Below are 24596 nucleotides of genomic sequence, written 5' to 3'. Positions count from 1 at the left end.
CTCAGCAATCCTGAAGTGATTTGTCAGAGGTTTTGTTTTTAAAACCTAAATCTTCTAATACTGCAAAATTATTACTTGCTACATAGATAAACATTAGGAATGAAAGTAACATATTTCTGAACTTGGCGCTGTGGTTTTATACCACTAAGTGTGCTTATGGTTCACTGATGTACAAACTAATAGTTAATCCTGCAGATACCTAAATTAGTGCTGTTTGTGCGCGGAACTATTCCCTTGAACTAAAAGCAAACAGGCTAAAGTGCTGAGGCAAACTCCGTTATAAAAGGTATATGTTACATGCTGTGGCTTTATGCCTTTCAGTGGTAGCTTACCCTCATTACACATGAGAAAAGATTAAACATTTAAGTGAAACTTACACCTATTTTCAGAATTCAATTGTTTTAGAAGTTGAAAAGGAATTGTATAGAGTTGCTGTTTTATTAGAGGTATGGCTTTATTCAAACAGTCCCATGAGCAGTACTGACTAAAGGTTATAGACTTCTGTCCATATCATCTGAAGAATAATAGTGAGACCTGAAACCATTTGATCCTTGTTTGAGTCCAGTCTTTGATTACATTACTAGTTATTTCTTGTTTAATGAAATTGGGTTTATTACTCCTTAAAATGATGAAAGAAAAGGGAAAAATGTTTGTCACTCATGATGCTATGCCCTCTTCCTCTGCCCCTTCTCCAGTGCTTGAAATGACACTGGAAAACAGTAAAGAAGGTTGTATTATGTGCTATTCCCCAGACGTTCTAGCTGCTCTCGGGATGTGGATGTATCTTTGGTCTTCAAATTGCTTTCCAATTCGTGTTTTATGATATGTTTGAGTAACCTTAGTACCTAGTTTCTCTGTGCTTACAGCATCTAGTGGTAGAATCAGCTGGGAATTGACATGTAGCTCTAATGTTCTGATTAGTAATAAGGAAACTGTACAGTGGTAGTGCTTTTGTAGTTTTGTAACAGTGGGCTGTTCTTAGTTTTATTGTTTCAACAGTTTTGTCTTAGTTGTAGACATAGTTTTAATGAAGTGCTGGACTTTTTATCCTTGTCTTCATTAACCCATAGTTGGGGTCCCAACTGTGAAAGTTAATTTTACTTAACTTCAGAAAAATGTTACATAGGTTTTTATTATAGAGGGGAATAATTCTCAAGTAATAGGGGTTTTTTTATGACACAGCATATTAAAATTGTTTCTTAGTCTTGGCTGCAAAGTATTTTTTATGTGTAGTTTTAATTATGACAGTAATCTTCATATTGTGGGTTCTGTAAAGGAAATAAATGATTCTCAGGCATTGATCTTATCAAATAGGCTGCTGAATTGACACGATTTTCTTTCTGCTAGTTTGACAGAATTCTGGGTTACAGCAAAGACATTGTGACTGAATTTGGAAGATAGTTTTGTATCAGTCTGTTTAGTTAGAGGGGGTATTATGATGTGTAGTATGAAATATTTAGATTTTATGGAATTTAGTGAACTGATTACACACTTAACGGGGAAGCTATTGCAAGTCACTGTGGTTCTGGTGATTCTATCTTCTCTCTCATGTTCTCTAATTTTGAGTGAGGATGTTTAATGTAGAAAGTGTGAGGAATGTTGCTTTGATCTTGGGAAAGATTAACAAAATTTTTGCTGTGAAGCAAATTGATTTAAATTAGTTTTCTGGAAAGCACTTCTGGAAAATACTTCGTCTTTCCTGAGTGGCACATCTTGGTGTAGTAAGCTTCTATACTGACATGAGTTGTATGCTTATGTTTACATTTGAAATATGTGGGTGATCTTCACAGGCTAATAGCAGATCTGTTTTATACCTTTAAGTGCAGAAGACCTTACTGTTTTGCTTACTGTAGGTCATTGCAGTTGGCTGAAATCTACTTGGCCTTTCTTATGCCTCTGCTGATACAGAGCTTGGGTTTTCAGTATGATAATCCTTCCTTTATTAATCAAGTTTAATATTTTTAACCTAACTTTTAAAATCCACTTTTTATCAAATATTTCATGTAGTTGCTTTCCTTGCTTAGAACATTATGGTATCCTGGCTTTAGCTTTATGTCTTTCATCACTGTTTGTCCTTTTTGGAAACTCACAAATACAGTGCTAAATAAGTGTCATGGCCGTTGTTACTCCTTTACATTGAAGTCTCATAGCTGTTCTTCACCCCTGGTGGGGCTTTTGCCTGTGTTCTTCTGACACTTTACAGTGTTCCACAGAAGACAGATTTGTTTTGCACATGTTCCTATTATTTTCTTATTTGTTGGGTTTAAAACAGTGTACAGTAGAGTGTATAACTTCAGTTTAATACTGTTTGGGATTTTTAAATATTTTGTTCTCTTCTGGTGGCAGATGAAGTGTCTTCAGATAAGACTTAAACAGTTGGCATTTACTCAACTGTTAAGATAGAGAGATAGTTATATGACAAAACCTTTATAAGGTTGCATAAGTTCCTTTAATAAAGTTCATTCATTTCTGAAGTTTCAGCTGAAAGATGGACACTGTAAGGAGTTTTCTTAACACTTACCATTGACAACCCTTATTGTAAATGGCAGTTTCCTGTTAGTTGCTTGTCTTCTTACCCTGGTTTGCAGTGTGCCAGGCTATACCTTTATGCCCACTTGTAAAGTGCTTTTCTGTGTAATCAGATAAATGCAGGTTTGTTCCAATATATGTTTTGTTTGTTTCAGTTTGCTTGGCTTGAGTTTTCCTGAGTAATAGGGGTTCACTGCATGAATCTCAAGTTGTCAAATTAATTAGACAGTCTTTCAAGCAACCTGTGCATATTCGCTTAGGACGTAAGACTTGATCACACAGCAAACTAGATAACTCTTAAAAGTAGAATTTTGATTGACTTTTGGTTAAGCATACTCTTACTCCTCACTTGAGAATAAGGCATAAAGAACTTTCTGTAATGTCAAGCAAAACCATACAGTTCATGGCAATTAGTTTTGGATATGTTTGCTTAAGAAATAAAGATTACAGACATGAGACTTTAAATAGTTTTTGTAGCAAGATCAATTGTTTGGTTGTTCTGTTTTTGTTTTTTTTTTTTTTTTCCTCAAGGGCATGTGCAGGGCCTGTATTCGCAATTTGTAAGGAATATTGAGAGTTCATTCATTTGAATGAGTCGATATATTAAAACATTAAATAAATCTAAGTTTTTCATTTAAAAAACCCCACCAAACACTAAAATGATGGAAGAGCTTATTGAAGACCCATTATAGCATGGGTTCTTTTTTTTTTTTTTTGTGTGTGTGTAACTTTTGCAAAGGGTCAATCTGATAACTTGATCTGCGGTTAATACTGACCACAGGAAGGTTAAGTATTTGAGTATTATCTTCTCTTGTTTATCCCAACAAATGCCTTGAAAGTTAAGTCCTGAGTTGCTATGGACTTCATTTAAATTTCTTAGGTTGTATTTCGTTCGTGTTTCACTGCATTTTTAGCTGAATAAAGATTGGAATGACTTTATAAGTATATGCTAATTAGTGCAATTATGAGGAAGCAGAGTATATTCTTCCGAATCATCTGTTATGCATTTGTTTCAGTTGGTAGACTTGGGAGACTTCAAGTCTCTTCCAAGACTTGTGATCTTAAGCTGGTTTTACCAATCTCCATTTCCTATGTTGTTGCAGAAATCAGTAGAGTGTGTGTTCCTGGCCTCAGCAGTCTGTATGGATTTAAATTCATGAAAGGATATTTAGCTGCATCTTCCATTTCTCAAAGCAATTTTCTACCTATGAGCCAAACCCCAATCATAATATAAACTTGTTCCCATGTTTTAAGTTTATTCTAAAATGTAGGAAATTCAGCTTTGTGGGTGAAACTGAGACAGCATTTGCCTGAAACAGATGTTTTTGAAAATGGCTTCTTCACAGCTAGAACCCTCCTTGCCTGCAGGAACTCACATGTGGTGGTTTGTGTCTTTCCACAGGTTAGGTCACACGATTCTTAAAGTGAGGTATGGCTGAGTTATCAGCTTATGCCTCCTGAGAGTCAGGGAGGAATGCAGCTGTCTGGGAGGTGAAGGGGCTGCCCTTGAAACCAGCACCCAAGTACAGATGCTGACCCAAGTAGAGATGCTCATCCAAGTTCCAAGGCAGAAGTAGTAACAGGGTCAAGTAGTAGCACCTGTATGTATTTCATCTGTCCTTTAGCATCACTGCATTTGGATTTTCTTTGGTTTGCTCCCCAGTCCAGCATTGGTCAGCCCTGATACACATACCATAGCATGTAGTTCTTGTATAGCAACTGGTTGCCTTCTGTCACTACGGTTTTGGAATTTAAAAATCATTGCTTTTTGAATAAGGCTTGAAACAGTGTTACTTTAATTAGCTAATCAAAATTATCCTGTAGGTATAATTGATTTTAAAATTGGAGACGCCAAATAGAAAAGAGTGGTTTGGCAAGATAAGATTTGAGTGTAGATGTGTTTCTGTTTCCCTTTGGCTTACACATTTTAATGTTTTCCTTGTTTTATAATATCTTGTCTACTTGAAAATCTAATTAAAGATAATTTAATTAGTCCTATGTTTAGCCAGGTTTTGCATAGAAAACATTTTAGGGAAAGGCAAATGACTCTATTACATACTTTAGATCTTACATGTACTTGTTTCCTGCTTGGAAGAAGATGAAAGGATGTTTGAGGTGGATCTGTGAGAACTTGGTTAACACTAAAATGGGTGTGGAAAGGAGGTGATAAATAAGAGTGGAAAGTCTCTTGAGTGCTGCAGCATAGAAGGGTGCAGTAGCCAACAATGCATCACTCCAGAAGGTGTTACCTGGGTCATAGTTCAGAGATGGGAATAATTTTGAGTAGTTTATTTAAAATAGAGCTGTCTATGAATTTAAGTAGCATTGTTGGGTTCACAAATGAGGTATAAAAAAACTAAAATGTGTTTTATTAGTTTAGTCACCTTTGAAAGATCTGTCTTTAACTTAGAAGATACTCATGCACTCCTAATACTGGCTATCATAATTTTTCATGCTTGATCACTACGGGGAGTAGTAATACAAATGTGCATGAAATCACAGGTTGCGTCTCCTTTAGAGTCAGAAGTCATGAATCGAGGTTTCTCCCTTCCTCTGTCTTGTCAGGATATAGCTGTAAAAGGTATGAGCAGTCTGTATTTCTGTTTCAAAAGTATACTTAGGTTTGGTTCTTTAGACAGCTTGGCTATGTCACATGTAACTTGCTTTCCTTCGCTTTTTAAATATATCTGGTGTTCTGGGAAGTGTGATTTAATTGTAGCAAGAGGCAAGAGAGAGAGTTGGAAAAACTCTTTGAAGGCAGAATAGGTTTCAAGTAACTGAATCCTTTATCCTTTGTTATAAACAAGCAAACAAGAAAAAATCAGAAGTTATATCCCTCAGTTCTCTGTTCTAATTGTCTGCTAACAGCTCTAAAAACTGATAATGGTTCTTTTCTAGGTCACGCTGCCTCCTGGTGCTCAGCACTGTGATGATAAAGGTGCTAAAGAAACTATTCTTGATGATGATGAGTGTCCCCTGCAGATATTCAGGGAGTGGCCTAGTGATAAAGGTAAGTATAAAAAGCTTTGAGAGTTTTTTGTGCCTTGGGTGTTGTAAGCCTTGGTGTGGAACCCGGGTAAAGTCAGAAATTGGAAGGTAGGAGTTTAAAGTGTTTTGTTTTCAGGCACTTGTAATACTATGTGGTTTTAGAATTATTTACTATTTAATTCAGCACAGTTTATAGTACTACATCTTTAATCAGTAGAAGAGTTTTACATTTTATCTTGAAGTTTTTAAATCATCTGCTGTGGAGGAGTATGCTATTAATCTTTTCATTAGTTTTAACTTAAAAACAGCTACATAAAGAAATGTCAGAAACTTAGTAAGCCAAAAGTAATCCTGTGGAACATTTACAAATTAGTAGATGTTTGATGTGTACTTGTTCACTGATAGTGAGATTCAAAGGCTGTATAATACTGTGTTTTAGGAATACTAGTCTTTCAGTTGAAAAGGCGGCCTCCTGATTATATCCCAAAGAAATCCAAGAAAATAGCTGACGGAAAGCCATTAAAGGGGAAGGAAAGAGTTGACGGGTCTGGCTATGGCTCTTGCCTTCCTCCTGAGAAACTACCATACCTGGTAGAATTAAGCCCAGGTAAGAATTCCAGTTATCTAATAATCTAAAATACATTATTAGATAGGCATTTAGATTTTCAAAGATAAAACTTTCATTGGAAGATCAAGACAGTATGATAAAATACATGCAACTTCTACTCTGAAACGTGAAGGCAATAGAAATTAAAGTTTTGGATATGGACTTTCGGTTGTGGTGATTTAGTTATTTGCAGCTCTTTTTCCTATTAAGTGTAACTTGGGTACACTCAGGTACCCAAAGAAGTGATTTACAATTTGAAGTCTGGTTGTTCACCATTTGGGAAACCAGGCTGGAAGTTAGAGCTGAAAACTTTGTTCAGAACTGTGGGGAAAAAAAAAAAAAAAGAGAAAAGGTTAAAAATCTGAGTCATGTGGTGGGTTTAGTTTGGGTTTGGTTGGGTTTTTTTCCTTGTTTGTTTTTGTTGTGTGTTTTGTTTGCTTTTTTTTTTTTAGCCAGATGAAATTAGTAGCACACAGAATATATTATTAAACGTGTTTTATCTTGTGGTCTGTATGCTGAGGTTTGATTTGCATACTGGTACTTTGGGTTCTTCTAATAGTACTTTTGATTTCTTTTCTTGTGCTCTAAACTCTTCATGGAGCCTAGTCACTTTAGTATTAAAATGTTGTGCTTGAGCAGTGGAGCAAGACATCCATTAACTGGGAGAGGAAAACCAATCTGAAATGCCACAGGTGGCAACACTCTGTACTAAGCCTTTGCCATGGTGCCCATGGGACTGACCTATTGTTCATGTTTTTCTTCTAACAGCTTGTTGTCGCTTTTCTAAACAATAGGAATTGTTTCATTCAGTAGCTTTGTAGTACTGATGTCTTTATATTCTGTGCAGTTTCTAAAGTTGAAAGAGTTTAATACACTTCATCCTAATAAATTGAATAAGTGTTGTCTGGCTACAGTTTCACCCTTTCCTGTCTTTTCTTTTCCTGCCCTCTTCCGCATGTTCTGCATGGTATCTGTCCTGCTGGTGCTGCCTTCACCTGGGTCCTCTGCATGTGTTTCTAACCCCAGGGAGAAGGAATCACTTTGCCTACTACAACTATCACGCTTATGAAGGTAACGCTATATTTAATACTGTTCTCTCATTGGTCACTAAAAACATCACTGGCTGTAAGTCTTCTGATTCTTTTTGAGAAATGAAAGGCTATCTTGCTTATCTTACTATTTTTCAGGGGATTGCTTCTGTGAAGTAGTTATCTGTCTTGGCAGCTGCCATTTAATTATTCAGTCTGTGAACAAACATCAAATAGATGATGAATGTGCTACCATTCAATAAGTTCAACCTTCCAGCTAAAGGTTAACAGCTAAATTCATAGGGCGGTTTACAAGCAGTGTTGTGGTAGAAAGAAAAACGTTCTTTGATCCATCTACTTGCTGAATTCATTGTTCTAAAGTGAATTGGGTAAATAGTATGGAACTTAGTTGTGCTTTGCAGTGCTTTACTATGTTGATTCAGAGGATGAAATCAATGATGATTTTTATGTGAAATAGTGTTTGGACCACTGGTGAAGTGACCTCACTTTCTACTGTTTTGTGTTTCATAGCATCCTCTGCTATTTTTACTGCCTGATTTGTGGTGTTGTGTAACATTTATGGTATGTGTCAAAGAGTTTAGCCACGCTAGGCAGTAGAGTTTTATTCAGTTTTATCTGTAGTATTTGAAATTGATAATCTAATCTACAAAACATTATGGATTTTGATTCTCCTTGGAGTTTGATCAGTAAGCAGATATGTCCTGGTGTGGCCAAATAGACAAGAATACAAAGCCACTTCATCATGAAATGTCTATCAAAATACTTTTTCCTTTTCTGTTGTTTTTTGGAGTTGTTTTTTTGTTTGGTTGGTTTTGGTTTTGTTTTGTTTATTTGTTTTGGTTTTTGGCATCTGTTTTCTCATTTTTTTTTCCAGACTGCTATAACAGTACTAGACACATCTGTTGGTGTTGCTCACCCTTTCGTGGCTATAGAGTACAGTACTGGAGTTTAAAGAACTCTGTTCAAACTTATGCCTCCAGTACCCAACTCTTTGGTGAATTCAGACTTCCATTTTATTAACATCATTCCAGAGAGCAGAAAAGTTCTGTAGAACATACTGAACTGATAAGCACAGAGAAGCTCTGCAAGAACACCTGACCATTGAGTAGAAAGCTTGAAATTTGGTTGCATCTCACTGGAGGGAAGAAAAAATGACACTTTCTTAAATCTTTGTCTCAGTATGTGTAAAAGAGGTCTTAGTACGCTAAAGTCCAGTCTGTCTCTTTGGAACAATGCATTTTGGCATATTTGTATTTAGAAATAACTTCTGTAGAAGTGTCCTTCTGTCAAAACATTGGCTGTTTATGTTCTTGCAGAAGAACCTGGCAGATTTCAGTTTCATGCCCTGAGCAATTGCACAAATTCAGGAAGTTTGCTACTGGAAGTTTGTCCTGTTCTTCTGCTTCTCCATAACTGACATTGCTGGTTGTATGAGCTTTATGAACTGAAGATCAAATTCTGCACAGTGTGGTAGAGGATGCACTGCAGTGGCTTGTGGCTGGAAGTGTGATAGTCACCAATTGTCTCTGTCTTCCAAGTCATGTAAATGAACAAATAAATAGATATGAATCTGATAGTAACAGAAATAGACTGGATAGTCTGAAGTGTATTATGACAGCACTTGAATGGCTGGCACTGTCGATGTTATCTGTGAATATGACTGTTGATGAGTTCAGGGATGTTACTAACTTCAGGCTGAGAAAAATGACAAAAAGGCGTTTTCTAGGATGTGAGCTCTGAGATTTATTTGCAAGCCTGAAGTAAAAATTACAAAGCATTACATAAAAATAAATAAATTCAAAAAAGAAGGCAAAACCTTCAGGCTTTTTTCTCCCTGCCTCTTCACAAAAAAAAAACCAAAAAACCAAAAAGCAATACTGAACTGTAGAATTGACAGCAATGGAAGATGCCGGTACAAAAGCTGGCAAAGAATTGCAGGAGGTTGAAGAGGCTTAAAAGTGTTGGGCAGGGCTGTTTACCTGGCCAACTTTCTGAGAACAGAGCTGCAGTGTGGTATGTGGTAACACTTTTACGCTTTCATGTGAAGGATCTTTGTCATCTGTCACATGTTTGCTATTGCCTATTTCCGCTGGAAGTGCGCATCTTGTCTAAAATTTAATAGCAGAATTATCTTTTGACTTTGACATGATATTTCAAATCTGCTCAACCAGTCTCTTAAACTTCCTACTGTTTAAACTATTAGCACTCAGGAATTTGTGCAGGAAATCTGCTGCTCCTCAAGTGTGGATTTAACTAATTTTTAAGTCAATAGGTGCAGTCCCTTGTATGGATGTTTTGGTCAACTTTGAGGCTTACTTGCTTTCTGTGGTCTGATCTTCATTTGGTTTAGTCTGGTTTTAAGTCTGTACTATTTCCCAGCATTGTTTCAAGCACGGGGCTAACAACATCAATTGAAATTATCATCTCCAAAGTGGTGCAGTACTCACCTTTTAGTGGTGAAGTAATGCATTTAAAATATATATCCATGAAGAGAGGCCTGTATTTTTTGTGTTAATCCAAGATCTACATTTGTATTAGGAATCACTGGGTTGATGTGCTTAGAGTGACTGTTCGCTTCTGTTCGCTACATAGTTTGGTGGTTTTGTTGGTTGGGTGTTTTATTGTTTGATTGTTTGGGGTTTTTTTTAATAACACTGCTGTTTGAAGCATGAATGTTGACTTGTAACTGCATAAACCTAGACATGGGATGTTTGTGTTGCGTCCTTAGCTTAGAACAGCCTTCTTGTACTGTCATGGTGTGGGGAGCCAGGGAATTTGTCATAGGTATGGCAAAACTTGTATCCTGCTCCAGTGAGTTATGAGGAATGCATTCCAAACAGCATTTAGGTGAGCTTGCAGCTATTGAAAAACAGGAAATACGAGACTTTGTACTGCAGCATAATGCAACCTTCCTTCCCTCCTGCATCCCTCTCTCCCCTAGAACAAAAAGGCTTTTCATCCTTTTCAAAATTTGTAGTAATTCTCTTCAAGATACCTTTTACTGTAGAAATAGGCTTTTACTGATGGATGATTACATGTGTGCTCCAAATAACTTTCAGCTTCAATTTTTCTCATTTTCCTGGAAAAAAAAAAAGTGTTTATATTTAGTGCTGTGGTTTAAACTGTTTGCATGTTACATTGGACACTCCAGAGAAACAGGGCAGTCTTGATTTGCCTCAGCAAAAATGTTTTATTACTAAAATACATTTCTTGTGTGAAAGCATGACATGCATTTATACTAAGGATATATGGTGGTGTGACGTAAATTTTGAACTCAGGAATGAAATCCGTAAGTTCTCTTAAATCAGCATTTGGAAAACATACTATTTTACCATGTATTCTTCAGAATACTTCAGAAATATGTGGGACTGTCTTTTTTTGGTTTTCATTTTAAAATGTCAAAAATTAAATCGTATGGGGAGGGGGGAAGTATGTTTAATGTGGAATGAAATCACTGGACTGTAAAGACTGCTCTCTAATCTGTGTATAAAGGGATTAGGAGAAGGTGCTGTAGGAAATTAAAAACAAAAGCCCTAGATAACTAGCCCTGACTTTTATGTCAGTGACTTCTGAAATTCCAGTATTTTTGTCTGTTGAATACGAGTCCCTGCCCCCAAACTAAATCTTGTATTTTTTGGGTGCCAGTTTTAACAAACTGGGATGTGGGTAGGAGGAGGAAATGTCTGACTTTGAGATTCTTAAGTAAATAAATGAAGGAGCTACTCTAGGTTTTCACGTGTAAATTGTGGGGAGATGTAATAACAATTCAGAGAATTTAGGGATAAGCAGCCAAATGTACGTCTGCACTTGGTGACATTGAAGATGCAGTCGTATAATTTCTGATTAGCACTGTTAAGTATGAAAAATTGCACACAGTCTAAGTTCCTGAAGATACTCTTATTAGCATTACTTTTTTAGTGTACAGTGATATTAGTTGTATATCTCTATAGAGTCAAATATCGAGATTTAATAAAAGGCTATCCCCATACCTGCAAAATGTTCATAGGACTGAGTGCTCTTGTGTTGAATGCTTTTTTTGTGATGGATGACATACAACTAAGTTCCTGACAAATCTCGAAAGAATGTCACTCAGTTGATTTCGGTGAACATTAACGGTCTGAACTAAATTGCAATAACATAGAAATTTTGTGCATTTGAATTTTAACTTGCAAATGAATATTTTTCACTTGCTGTACAGATGGTTCTGACTCCAGAGATAAGCCAAAGCTCTATCGTCTACAGTTAAGTGTCACTGAAGTTGGAACTGAAAAATTTGATGAAAATTCCATTCAGGTATGGAAAAAAACAGGCTCAGATGACAGAACTTATCCAGTCTTTGGTCAGTTATGTGTAAATGTAGAAACTGGGTAAGTAAAATATTCTGTAGATACCCTGCAAAGCTAGAAGGGTTAAATATTGCTGCAGTTTCATGTGAATGGTCATTACTCTGACTTTCTTTCCTCTCTTGTGCTCTTAGAGGAAAGTAAAGGTTTCATTATTTAAAATGGTGTTTTCTTTTCTTTGACTGGATACTGGGTCCAGTGGTACTTATCAGTGTTACTGTAACTGCTTAATGGCTTCCAACCCCTTTGAGTGAGGTTGGATTTTGTAAATGTATTAAACGAGCATAGCTGCATGAAGTTCATGCCAAAGAGTCTCTTACAGCACCCTGGGTCCACGTCAGTGCAGGTAGCTGACTTGCAAATATTTGCATTTTGAGATTCCATATCAAAACAGCAAGTGAAAGAAAACAGTTCTGAACAGCGTATGACCAAAAAAGGGAAAACCTTCTCATTAAGGAATTTCTGCTGCATGTTTTAGTTAAGTATGTTTTATTATCTCTGTTGCAAGGAAAATGGAAGTGAAGCTCAACTGATTTTAGTACCACTCACCTGTGTTAAATTCATAAGCAAGTGAAGTTAAGTTACTAGTGTGTAAAAATGGTAAGCTGCTCATTTTGTTTTAATTTCTGCCGCTGTATAATTTAGCTAATTCTGTGATAATTAATTCTATTCCCAGTTATTTGGTCCAGGAATTCAGCCTCATCACTGTGACCTCACTAATATGGATGGGGTTGTCACTGTAACCCCAAGAAGCATTGATGCTGAAACCTATGTGGAAGGTCAGCGTATTTCAGAAACCACTATGCTGCAAAGTGGAATGAAGGTTCAGTTTGGGTCGTCTCATGTATTTAAATTTGTGGATCCCACTCAAGACCATATTATTTCTAAAAGATCTATTGATGCAAGTCTTATGGTCAAAGGTCCCAGACACAAAACTGGGTAAGTAAACCGGGAGCTCTTGAAAAAATAGAGAATGAGAGTATTATAAATGTCCTGTGTCTAGAGTATGACTTCAAATGAGTTCTGAGTAGCTGCTTGAAGTGTTAAATATATAACTATTTTAATACTTTAGCTCCACCTTGTGATTTTTTCTAGGATTAGCAAGTGTCTTTGTCGTAAGTATTCAGACAAGTTTTCCTGATGCTCACTTCTGTGTTAAAAACAGTGGAACACCTTATTTTAATTTATTTCAAAGTTCATCCAACCTCCAGGAAAAGTAAAGAAGTCACTGAATGTTTTCAGAGAGCCTGGTTTTTGTTTTTTTTCAGATAGTAACTTTTAAAATTCTCCCAGAAGGATTTGGAAATCAAGTGAGACTGTGAGGATAGGGAATTAGATGTCTCAATATAGCAACTACTTTTTGCAGTGTGATTACTGTTTTTCAAAGACTAACAGTCCCAAAGTCCATCCTGTTGTTTCTCTGTATGTTCAGATTTTTGATAGGTGCGTAATAAAAACACTGGTTATAGGTTTAGTGACTTGCAGGGGCTCAGGTATTCTATTCAGTGGCTATAAAACTTCTCAGGAGAAACAATTTTTGTTAGTAAGAGTTAGTATAGGTGTGTGTTTTAACCATTATTTTTTCTCGCCCTTATCTTAATGTGGAAGTACGCTGTGTGCTTCTTGTAGGACCAGTCTGCTGGAAGGCCTCCAGCAATTTAGCTGTCCTGTAATGTTTCTCCTTAAATCTTGACTACATCTAGCTTGCAGATCAATAAACAAATTATCTCGCAGCTTTATGTAGTCAACTGCAAAGCATGGTACTACTGCAGAACTTTACACCTGGACAGCAAAATCACTGGCAAAGGGTTACTGCAGTTAAGATCAAATATTTTTCAAACTCTTTAGAATAAGCAGATAATAAAATTGATTGCTATGATTTATGAATTATCAAGAAGGTATGTTCGGTACTGAAGAACTGGGCAAAAAATTGTAGCAAGTTTACTACAAGTGAACATAATACCTTGAACATATTTTTATGTGGTTTTATCTTTGTTTATGTGTATTTCTGTTTTCTTATTTAACTGGGAAAAAATTAATCAAAAATCTGTTTTTCCAAAGGAAATTATCTGTATAGATATCTGTAGGTGTTCTTATATACAGAATCAATACAGTATTTTAAAGTGAATATTAGCTGGACCCATGGTATACCTCTTGATTTTTAATTTACTGATTTTAGCTACTCTGTTCCTTACTTGTTAAATGTTTAATGATGTAGTTTCTAAGATGTACTTGAAATGTTATCTTGCTTTTAGAGCTGTTCAGGAAACCACATTTGATCTGGAGGGAGATGTTCACAGTGGAACAGCATTACCAGCAAGCAAGGTATTGTATTATGACTAAATTAGCAGTAAATAATGAAAGATCATGTGTAAGGTCAAAATTAAAACATCAGTAGCATTGGTGAAGTGCAGCTGGTTCATCCTTCTCCCCAGCCGTTTCCTGCTGTGGGTGGGCTTTGGTATCATGTGCGTTGTCTTCCCTCCCCACAAAGCTGTTCTGTTTATACATTTGGCATGCGTTCCATGCCAATAATACTAATTTTTTTTTAGAAAGGGATATTTCTCCAGCCTGGAATAGTTTCTCCCCAAGCTGACCTTTTGAAGGCAGATTTCATGCAGGTAGACATTCATGTTAGAAATGATACAAGACATACATCATTATTTCCTGTATATAGCCTATGACTATCATCTGCAGTAGGGTAAATAAATGTTTTATATAAAATTTTAACAGGGGTTCAATTTTAGTTTAAATAGGCTTTTAAAATTTAATGTATGTGACTTTTGACTTCAGTACAGCTCCTGTGTACATACTGACTAAACAAACAGTCTCTGCAGTCAGAATTTTAAACTCTTTATGAGGTGATAATCTTTTCTTGCTTTCCTTCTGCATTGTGTTTCTGTTAATAAATTCTGTGCCAGAGTTACATATTCTAAAAGCCAAGTAAAATGACACCCTGGTTAATGCCTTTCTTGGTGCTGTGATCACATGCCTCAGATGAAATGAGATAATGAATTATTTCAACAGTATGAAATATAGTAGAACTCCCAGAAAGTGATTTCTTTTTATGTTTTAGTACTACTATTATCAAACTGAAGTACTTGTAAAGAAATTTAGTGATACTGGAATGGCAATGTAGGTATTAATAATACTTTGATACCTTTTTGAATATGTTAGTGCTATTTTTTTTTTCTTGCCACAGACTTCAGTTTCAGTTTTTCTCTTTTTCTTTTAGCTTTGTTTGTGACAGTGCTTTCTTTTATCTTGGTTGCACTCTTCACCTCATGCAGGTATTTATTTAGTGACATTTTGGCGGGAGAAAACCCAAGGAACACTGCAAACTTTAAATGCTTCAAAATTGCTGAGAGGTGGAGTTTGTGACATTATTATATAGCATAGCTCATAGTCTTTCCAGACTCATGAGAAAAATACTTCTAGTGGACTTAGGAAAGCTTGAGAAACTTTTTTAATTTTTGTTATTTGAGAATGTACATTACATCTTGTTAAATTGTTTTCTGACGGTTGCTCTTAAGAGTTTGCTGCTTCTATATGGTAAAGGGGTAACAATAGCTTTGTTCAAACTCTTGCTTTGAAATGCATTTTTTTGGTAGGTTTTCTTGCGTGAAAGATTATTATTTAGCCCTAAATATTTAGTCCTAAATTATTTAGTCCTAAAAATTTCTTAGGAAATGTGGTAACACTTTTTATTCTACTGATGCTTTGTTTTCAATTGTTACACTGAAAAATAATTGCTATATATTTTGCTGCTTAAAGCAGCATGTTTTTTCCATTCCTGATAGGGTTTGATGTAATTGGAAGTGATAAATTTAAAGCTTCTTACTAAGGAGCTTGTGACACTGAAAGAAAACAAATCATGAAATCGTACATTAAAAATGGCATTGTTTGAATTGCCACTTCTTGCCCTGGAAAATTCCATACTGTCTAGCAGCTCAGTCTTTCCTCAAGAGCAGGATAAATGGTGGCATAGATCAGAAATGTAAGTGCTTGGAAACTATTGCAGAGGCAGAGTAGGGGAGCATAGCCAGTTTTAAATGTGTTAATATATTTCACTTTGTCTCTTAGCTAAAGTTTTCATTAATAATTCATTCTTACTTTGTATTGATAGCCACACAACTTTTAAATAAAGAAGTTTTACATTTTCATTATACGTTCTTGCAGTGCATTAACAAATAGCTGCTCCTCACTGGCCACTGTCGTCTTTTGAATTTCAAGTGTACTCTTCAATTCTTCATTGTGGTAAAAACACCTGCTGAGCTGCTGGATTCTGTGCTGTACTCTTCTCTTTTGTTTTCTCATCTCTTTTAAAGCCTCAAATTGACACGTCATTTTAATACTGCCAAGCACAAATACTGGCTAATCCAATGTTTGCATGCTAAGCACCTGTCCTGCTGTTTTGAATTAGAGCACCAGCAGGCTTGATGGTGACAGGGCATCATCAGCATCCAGCACAGCCGAACGAGGAATGGTGAAGCCGATGGTTAGAATAGAACAGCAGCAAGATTACCGCAGACAGGAAAGCAGGTAGGAAATGTGTAATCCATTGCTTCTCATATTGGGAAAAACCAGGTACATTTTTCTGATAGATAAAGCGGTATGTGAAAATAGTTTAAACTCTGATTTTCCTAATGGAAGATGAGATTTCCTTTCAGGTCGCAGAGTCACAGCATGATTTGGGTTGGAAGGGACCTTAACGATCATCTAATTCCAACCCCTCTGCCACAGTCAGGGACAGCTTCCACTAGGGGAAGGTTGCTTAAGGCTCTGTCCAGCCTGGCCTTGAACTCTGCCTGCGATGAGGCAGCTACGGCTTCTCTGGGCAACCTGTGCCAGTGCCTCACCACTTTAATGGTGAATAATTTATTTCTTATGTCTAGTCTAAATTTATCGCTTGCAGTTTAAAGCAGTTACCCTTGCCCTGTCACTACATACCCTTGTGAACATGTCCTATCACTACCCACCTTCCCTCCAAATAAAACCCAGGATTAACAACTAAAGCAAAAAACTTAAGAATATTAAAAAAATAATTCTTTTCCTTCAATATTCTATTATTTGTAGTTCTTTTTTTGTAAAGTCAAGCTAATAGTCATGTCACAATGATTTGTAGTTGGGAATGTCGTATGAAGTGTCTTTAATAATGCTGGTGGCAAGATGATGTGATTTACTCTGGGGAGGAAAATAATCAGGTCATTCCTATTTCTACAGTAGTCTTGTTGGCAAGTCATGTGAGCAAGTATTTTAGCTACCTCTGAATGCTTGTCTTGTAAAGTTATATAATTTATAAATACATGTAATACTTCCTTCTTGATTTTTTTGCATTTATGATTTAGTGCCTGTGATTAGGTACATAAATGGTATCCCATTTTGTTCATAAGCCCTTTTCTGAAGTACAAAACACCACTTTTCATGTCTTGCATATTCACTTGGTTTCCAAAGTTATAGTGAAAAACGCTGACTTCCAGTCATGTGCCATTTTCTTGCTATTCAGTCTCCATGCATTCATAATAGCTTGTTCAATTTCAACTCACTCCCATCCAAAAGGTCTCAGTTGCTTGTTAGACAATTTTTTTAACTATTAGCATTGCTTCAAAAATTGTCTCTGTTTTCTGTCATAAATGGAGGAGACCTGGTGGGTTACATCCAGAGATGCTGGTAGTTGGCTGACATCACTGCAACCACACAGAAAGAGATATTTTATTTTTTTAATGCATTTTATCATAAACAATCTAGGAGAATCCAGAAATACCTGGAGAATGTGTTACTGTTTTTAATGCAATTTGGAAGTGTAATATTACCTGACGCTATAGAGAGGAGGCAACCCTTAATCAATATTTTATGGCCTTGCTAGACACATCCTAACTAGACTTTCAGACTGGTTTAGCTCAGAGAATTTCATCACTACAGAGAGGATTTTTCTATAAAAGCAATATCAAAAGACAGCATATATTTAAAATGCACCCAGTAACAAAGCAGGTTGAGTGGGTGCTATCATATCGGAAGCACATAGAGAATTATTTTATCTAAATTTCCACTTTGCAAAGCTGATTTAGAAAGTATTTCTTTTGTGTGTGATTAGGAAAGGCAGAAAATGACATATTAATTGAAGGAAACACTTACCAAGGTAGCTGAAATAATTGACTTACTGCATCTGTTCTTAGAGAATTAATTTACTGGCAAAACTAACCTTTTTTTTTTTTTTTTTTAAGAAGTCTTACCTCTTTCTACGTCATATTAATTTTTCTCTTAAAGCCAATTTCAAAAATTCTCTAAGCATTACACTAATCCATACCACTTTTCATCTCTTCATGCTGCTTTCTGTTCCATTGGAGGGAAGACTGAGAATCCTGTTCCTTCCTGTGTGCTGAAAGGGATCACTATCTTTTTGTTCAAAAGAGAAGGAAATAAATCATCAGCTGAAATTTGTACTAGTTCACCAACCAGTTATTTCTTTGTCTGTTACAATTCCTGTAGGGAGAGATTAAAAACTTCTCTGGAGTTGTCACTCTAGTTCTGTTTTGATAATGCTGTGTGAATATTAGTTATTCTTCACTGAAAGTAATTAAGTTCTTGGTGAAGATGATGCACTTTTGGCAGTGTGCAGGTAGTAAGAAATCAGTTAAATTTATAGCAATGAAACCAGAGGAAATGCTATAGTTACACACCAGCTGAGTGCTCTTCATAAAGAGAGAGTACTGTCATGTTTGAAATATAACCAAACTGGCAGGAATTAACACATGTAATGCCGTGCTGTGCTGCTCCTTCACTTTCAGCTCCCAGAACTTCATTTTGCTGAGCACTGTTTATAATAAAGCATTGCCTGGATGGCTTAACTGAGGTCTCTGTTGGCTTAATTTTTTGCAAGTTAAAAAAACCCCAAAGAACAAAAACCAACCAAAATAACCCAAACAAACAAAACCAATTAAAAAAAAAAAAACAAACAAACACCAACCCACAACACCAAACCCCAAAGGTACTTTTAATTTTTTGATTAAATATGTTAAAATTTAATTTTAGATTTTCTGACATCAGCCTTCAAAGTTATCTTGTGGATTTTTACTATAGGAGGTAGTTGAATAAAGGCTTTTGGTGTCCTATCTCTACTTCCTGGAATAACTAATAATTCTAAGGAGAATGAGGCTTATATAATTGTATTATATGCCTTTTTTTATCAAAGTTGCTGGGGGAAGTAGAAAGCTATCTATTGTGTTACATGTGGTTAAAAATGACTGTTGCATGCAGAAGATACTGAGCTTTTACATATTTCCTTAAAATAGGTGCCTAAGTACAGAGAACAGTTCAGTTAATGATTTTTCTTAAGGGAGTTATAAAATATGTGCTTAACCTTTTGCAGACGCCATAAAAATAAATTTTCTGTTCATTTTTCTCCTTTGTGAATTCTCTGATAGGTAGTGATAAGAAAGAGCGTTGCAGTCAAGTTTAAGTCAGGGCATAGTTCTGCGACTCATGGAATGACTGCTGTTTCTTAACTTAGCATAGCAACAGACAAGTGAGGGCAAAGGCTAGATTTTACCTTCTCACCAGAAGAAAGGTAAAATAAATTGACTAAGTTCTCATCGGTTTTAGGACTCTTGCTATTAAAAATGGGAAGGAGTATTTGTTGTAACCAAACTGATGTTTCAGGTGAAGCTTCATTCACTTTCTTTCATGCGTCCATGAGTAATTTGTTACTTGAATCCTGTCAACAGCAGATGACAAACTGATCCTATCAGTCTGCCATGCAGTGCAGAGGAGGATGTTCATTAATATCACAGACTCCACAGTTGAAGTCTGTATTTTGATCTATTGTGTTGCAGGCAAATCTAGCTTGAATGGTTCCAGAGGAAAGTTAACAAAACGATAATTTTGGGAAAGGATGTGTCAGCATTTGGAACCAGTGTATTTGGAGAAATATGTCATTTTATGGTGGAATTAATATCACCCATGTGGATTGTTTGTTTCAGTTTTTGTCATCTTTCTGTAGATCTCAGGATACCCATGGACCAGAACTGATACTACCTGCCAGTATTGAATTCAGGGAAAGCTGTGAGTAAATTGTGAAGTTACAAAGCTAACCCGTTAACGTGTTTTTCTATAGTGTAGTATTTAATTCAGTTTGAAAACTTAAGGATAACAAACACTGAAAAGAGTAATGACTGAATAGATGATATCTGATACCAGCAATGTAGTTTATTTTGTTGGGGAGGGTGAACAGACATGTTGGGTATTGAGGCAAGTTCATGCATATCTAGTTGTAATTGCATTTCAGCTCTTTTATCTTCAGATACAAATTTAACTGTGAAAAAATTGTTAGTCCCACCTTCTGAACACTACATGGAATTCATTCTCTTCAATACAGTTCTCCATGGCTTGGATAATAGAGTGCATCTTGGGCAAAAATCCACTTTATATAAAATCTGATTTGGTTTAAATTTTCATTTAGATTTTTTTTTTTGTTATCTTGGTCCCCAGGTTTTTAAGGTCTCAGATCTAGTAGAAAAATACCATACCAGAGATTGTCCAGAATTCAGATATTTGAAACAAAATAGATTTGTGAGCAAGCAAAGACATTTTTTTATTAGTATAAAATTCCCTTTAATAAGGGAGCTTTGTAGGAAGAGAATGGAGAAGAGAAATCTTCCATTTTCGTGTTCCCCTTGAAGATGCAAATTTTCAGCAAAGAGATAGGAGATAGTGCAGCAATGTTTCCTGATGATCAGATTTTCTAACTTTATATAGAAATGTGTTGTTAGTGTGCCTAAGTAACTGTAGTACACAGTAGAAAATTTTATAGGGTTCAAATTCCTGTAAGTTGCCCCTACCCCAAGGATTCTTCTGTTCCCCCAAGTTATAGAATAGTTCTGTTTTATTTTCTTTCTGTCTTTGACTTTATGACACACGAGGGTTTTTTCTGTTTTCTCTGCAGCTGAAGATGCCTTCTTATCTGCTATTATAAATTACACAAATAGCTCAACAGTTCATTTTAAGCTGTCACCTACCTATGTTTTATATATGACATGTCGGTATGTATTGTCAAGCCAGTACAGACCTGACATCACTCCTGCTGAGCGTACTCATAAAGTCATTGCAATAGTCAACAAGATGGTGAACATGATGGAAGGAGTTATACAGGTGAGTTTCTCTGCAAAAGCATGTAAAGGGAATTAAATACATGTTGTAGGTTATCTGATAACCTTAGTCTTTTTCTTAGTGTTTAACCAACTTTTGTTGAGTGTCAGACCAACACCTGTATTGATTGCCCATGTGAAGGTTTGCTTTTGTGTCAGTGAATGATGTCAGTGGTAAGAAACCCTCTCCTGAGTAGTGTGGGAGGTTAGGGACAAGCTGTTGCTCTGAAGATTCATTCTCTGACAGGAAGTTACTCTTCTGTTCTGTAGAAGGTAAGAGAGCTCTTGTAAAACAAGTTGTGTGGCTTATTAAAGAATATTGTACAGATGGCAGTTGTTTTTACTGATGATGCTTGAAGTGAACATATTAAAAAGAAGCATGACTTTTTAATTTTGATCCCGTTACTTTTACATCTTCTGTAATCACAAAAATGGTAATAAACAATGGTAATAAAACAGTACTTTTTGCACCAAGCTAACACAATTGCCTTGTAAAGAGAAACGTAAGTTCTCAGATGTTCCAGCATCTTATATGTAGTCTGATGCTATTGCTGTCACATGTGCAAGACTTCTACAGAAGCACAGGGGGAGTTCAGTTTTGTGTAGGAATGCAGGATAAGATCCACTGGGTTGTCTGTGAAATTAAGACAACAACCTTGCAGTGTGTAACTTGATAAAATGTAATGGTCACTTCCTGAAAAAGGAGTGCTAGTGCAGGTATCCTCACTAATTTAAAAATGTAATTTCTTCATCTGCAGATTTTTTTCTCAGAGGAAAAATTGAAATATATTTCTATATTAAAACACGTGTATATTGCAAAAGTACTGCTATGGTAGCCCGTACAGAGCAAGGACCCTGTTGTGCTAGGCATCGAACAACCGTAACAAACACATCAGTCCTGCTTTAGAGAATTTATGATGCAAGTATTGCTCACCAGGTTGATTAAGGAAGAAGAGGAAAGTAAACAAATGACAGTGGCATCAAAGTCACAGCAGACCTCAACTGTTCAGCTTTTTTTCAGGTTTTGGAAAGATTTAGTGGAGTTTTCAGCAGGGAGAATATTACAATTAGATGGCTTTGTAAACAGTTGTAACAGGCTCCCACTTTTCCCAAGAAAGAGTGGGAGAAAATGCTAGTGTTGAAGACACTTTAAGAAAACAAATACTAGTTTTTCATGTACATTCTGGCACTGATGAGAAGTTGAAAGGTGATTTCAATCTGAAGTACATTGCTTTGAGTCTTGATGCTGTGGTGAATGGATACTAGACAAAATCAAAATGGTATCAAAAGTTAAATATTCAGGTTCCGCTATTAAAAAAATAAATAGATCTGGCAGTGGAAGAGGGAGTTTGTTAAAGTCAGAGATCAGACTGTGGCAGTAGTGGAGAAGATGAAATGCAAAGAGCCTGAACATAAACAATGTAATTGGGAGAATGGAAATTAATCAGTGAAAGGGTAGGAGTCAAATAGAATCTGAAATTGACAGGGCTGAATCAGTCACTCAGTTTATATAACTAATGTAAACCAGTAACAGTAACCCCAAAAAGATGTGGGGCGACAAGGATGGGAACAATGAGAAAGCAAAGATAAAGTGCTGCATTCTTTGTGTTAAACTAAAATGAATAAGCATGAAACAAATCAAAGACAGAAAATAGATTATCTTGTAAAAATATTCATTTATAGCACTGAGAAGGTCTTCCCAAGTCAAGTCCAGCTTTGTGGTTGTTGCAAGCAAGTGTATTTTATGTAATCCTGCTAATAGCATTCCCAAGATGTTAAAACCAAGTGTTTTTCTGGACTGTCCTTTGTGAAGGGCCATTTTTACAGTATTACAACTCTGTAGTTTGACTCTAATCTCCAACCTATAACTTAAGGAAGTGGTAGCTGTATTTGTGGTTTGTGAATGATGTTACCTAGTTGAAAGAAATGAGCTAAGGAGAGTTGGAGGTTGCAGAAAATTGGGAGGAGGTTCTTTCAGATGTCATGCTGAAGAAATAGGAGGAGAGGGGGAAGACAACAAATTTGATGAAAGAGTGGAACTTCAGTGAATTTGAAGGTTAATGGGCTGGAGACAAAGAAATGCTTTGGTTCTAAAGCTTGACCAGGAAAAAAAATTCATTAGCTTGGACTTGTCTTAGTAGAGTATAAACAGTATTAGGTTAAGTCAATTACTTCATCTGAGCTGTAGAATGAGTGGTTATATTGATGGCTGTCACAGTTAAATTGCCACCGTAGTCCTCACTGTATAACAATAGATTTTTGTCTTGACTGTAAAGCATGCCTGGGCTGAAAAGGATCTGAAAGGTGTGAAAGACAACGACAGGGAGGCAAGCTGAGCCAGAAGTAGGGGGAAGGTGCACAACTTGTGCTGTACTGTGGGAGTAAAATAAATTTAGATCCCAATTTTGCCTGCTTAGATTATAAAAGGAGACTTTCTGAAGTTACTCAAGATGTACTTGCTGACAGATTAAATCTGTGACTTTCAGTAGTCTTTGCATTAGTGTATGCAAATATCATAGAAGGCTTCATATGAGATAGGGATAAAATTGGAGAGATCTGTGAGAAGGTTCAGTGCTTTCAGTGAAAATCTAGGAATGGAAACTTCATCATATAAAAAAGCCAATTTTTTTTTTATCCTGATTTTTATTTTTACCCCCACCCCCTCCACCTTCAAATAATTTCTGCTCCTCTGAAAATTTTAGCGTGTTGATCGAAGGAGCATCTCCTTTTGTTCTCTGACAGCACATCTTCACTCAGTTCAAAACACTGTAGTTGGAAAGGGGAAAGAAACAAAAGCAGTGGCAATTTGGTTTGATTTTTGAGCTCTTAACTAAAATTCTAATAGTTACAGCAAACACACCTCAAATTATTACCTCTATCCTGGGTTCAGCAGTGAGCTCACCGTGTTGCTGGTGGGAGAGAGTGGTCCGAGTAGAAAGCCAAAATGAATTAAGTAAGAACTCAGTTTCAAGTAATCAGCCAAACATGGTGATTAGGTGTTGGTTTTGTTTGCGGTTTTGTGTTTTTGATTACTCAGTGTAACTTGCTTACCAGCATTTAAGAAGCTTAGTGTGGTATTTCATTTGACTCTTTTGTTGTTTTTTTTAATTCGAAAGTCATGTATTAAATCTGTCCTAGGTGTGTTATGTTTTCCGTTTGGGTTTTTTTTTGTGGGTTTGTTTGTTTTTTCTGGTGGGGATTTTGTGTCCTCCTTTGTGTGTTTGTACACTGTCTTCATCGCAGCAGTGTGGGCAAATAGCTCCCTGGATCTGCTACTTGGATGGCTAGTTTACCCATTGTCCACAAACAATGCTGCGGGTTTTCTATGGCACACTGAGCTAATAACCACCTATTCTGGGATGTCATCTAGTACAGGGCATTCCTGGAATTAAATGTAACATGTGGGCACTCCAGTTCTTAGCTGTTGTGCTACTAGTCCTGTTAAACTAATTAATTTTTCAAAAGGGGCTCAGTTGCATTGTAGCTACTGATTAATGCATCTGTGTGTAACTGTGAACATAAGTGTTGTACCTTCATATTTAGTGTTTGATTTCTAAAGCTATCATGATTGTTCACAAGTTTCTTTCTTCTATTCTGTTTGATTTCCTTCGTCCGTTTTACTCCAGGAGGTAGACCAGGTTGATCAGGTAGGATATATTGCTGGGAACTGATCCTAGCTATGTTGGCTTAGCTCAGTTTCTCATGCTGCTTCCATATCAAAATACAATACTCAAACAGCTGGACTTGAACAGTTCATAACACTCATTCAGCAACTGGAACATGCAGTACTAAAATCCTTTTTTGACTTTGCAACTTTTACGGCATTCCATAATTTCTGCTTAACGCACTTCAATGTGGATATGAAATGACCAAAGTTCTTTTTCTTCCCTTTATTTTCTTTTTTTGTTGTTTGTGGTTCCTATTCTTTGGATTTCAT

The 24596-nt window shown here is 36.3% G+C and overlaps 1 protein-coding gene across 2 annotated transcripts in view; it reads left to right on the top strand.

Moving 5' to 3' along the window:
- Window positions 1–24596, top strand: part of AFDN (afadin, adherens junction formation factor) — a gene marked incomplete at both ends in the record, with an annotated part of 115189 nt that overhangs the window by 43281 nt on the left and 47312 nt on the right. The window contains 9 exons of one of the 2 annotated variants that reach the window (XM_080616044.1): window positions 5428–5539; window positions 5957–6124; window positions 11372–11466; window positions 12193–12455; window positions 13772–13841; window positions 15940–16058; window positions 19516–19577; window positions 20458–20663; window positions 24286–24306. In XM_080616044.1, coding sequence (XP_080472170.1) covers window positions 5428–5539; window positions 5957–6124; window positions 11372–11466; window positions 12193–12455; window positions 13772–13841; window positions 15940–16058; window positions 19516–19577; window positions 20458–20663; window positions 24286–24306 — 1116 coding nt within the window. Of the gene's footprint in view, window positions 1–5427; window positions 5540–5956; window positions 6125–7150; window positions 7196–11371; window positions 11467–12192; window positions 12456–13771; window positions 13842–15939; window positions 16059–19515; window positions 19578–20457; window positions 20664–24285; window positions 24307–24596 lie in introns of both variants that reach the window. The other variant, XM_080616045.1, reaches the window with a different exon arrangement.

This window comes from Psittacula echo (genome assembly GCF_963264785.1).
Source record: "Psittacula echo genome assembly, chromosome: 4".
NCBI classification, from domain to species: Eukaryota; Metazoa; Chordata; class Aves; order Psittaciformes; family Psittacidae; genus Psittacula; species Psittacula echo.
The sequence above is the reverse complement of the archived record's forward strand: the minus strand, read 5'-3'. Positions and strand labels throughout refer to the sequence as shown.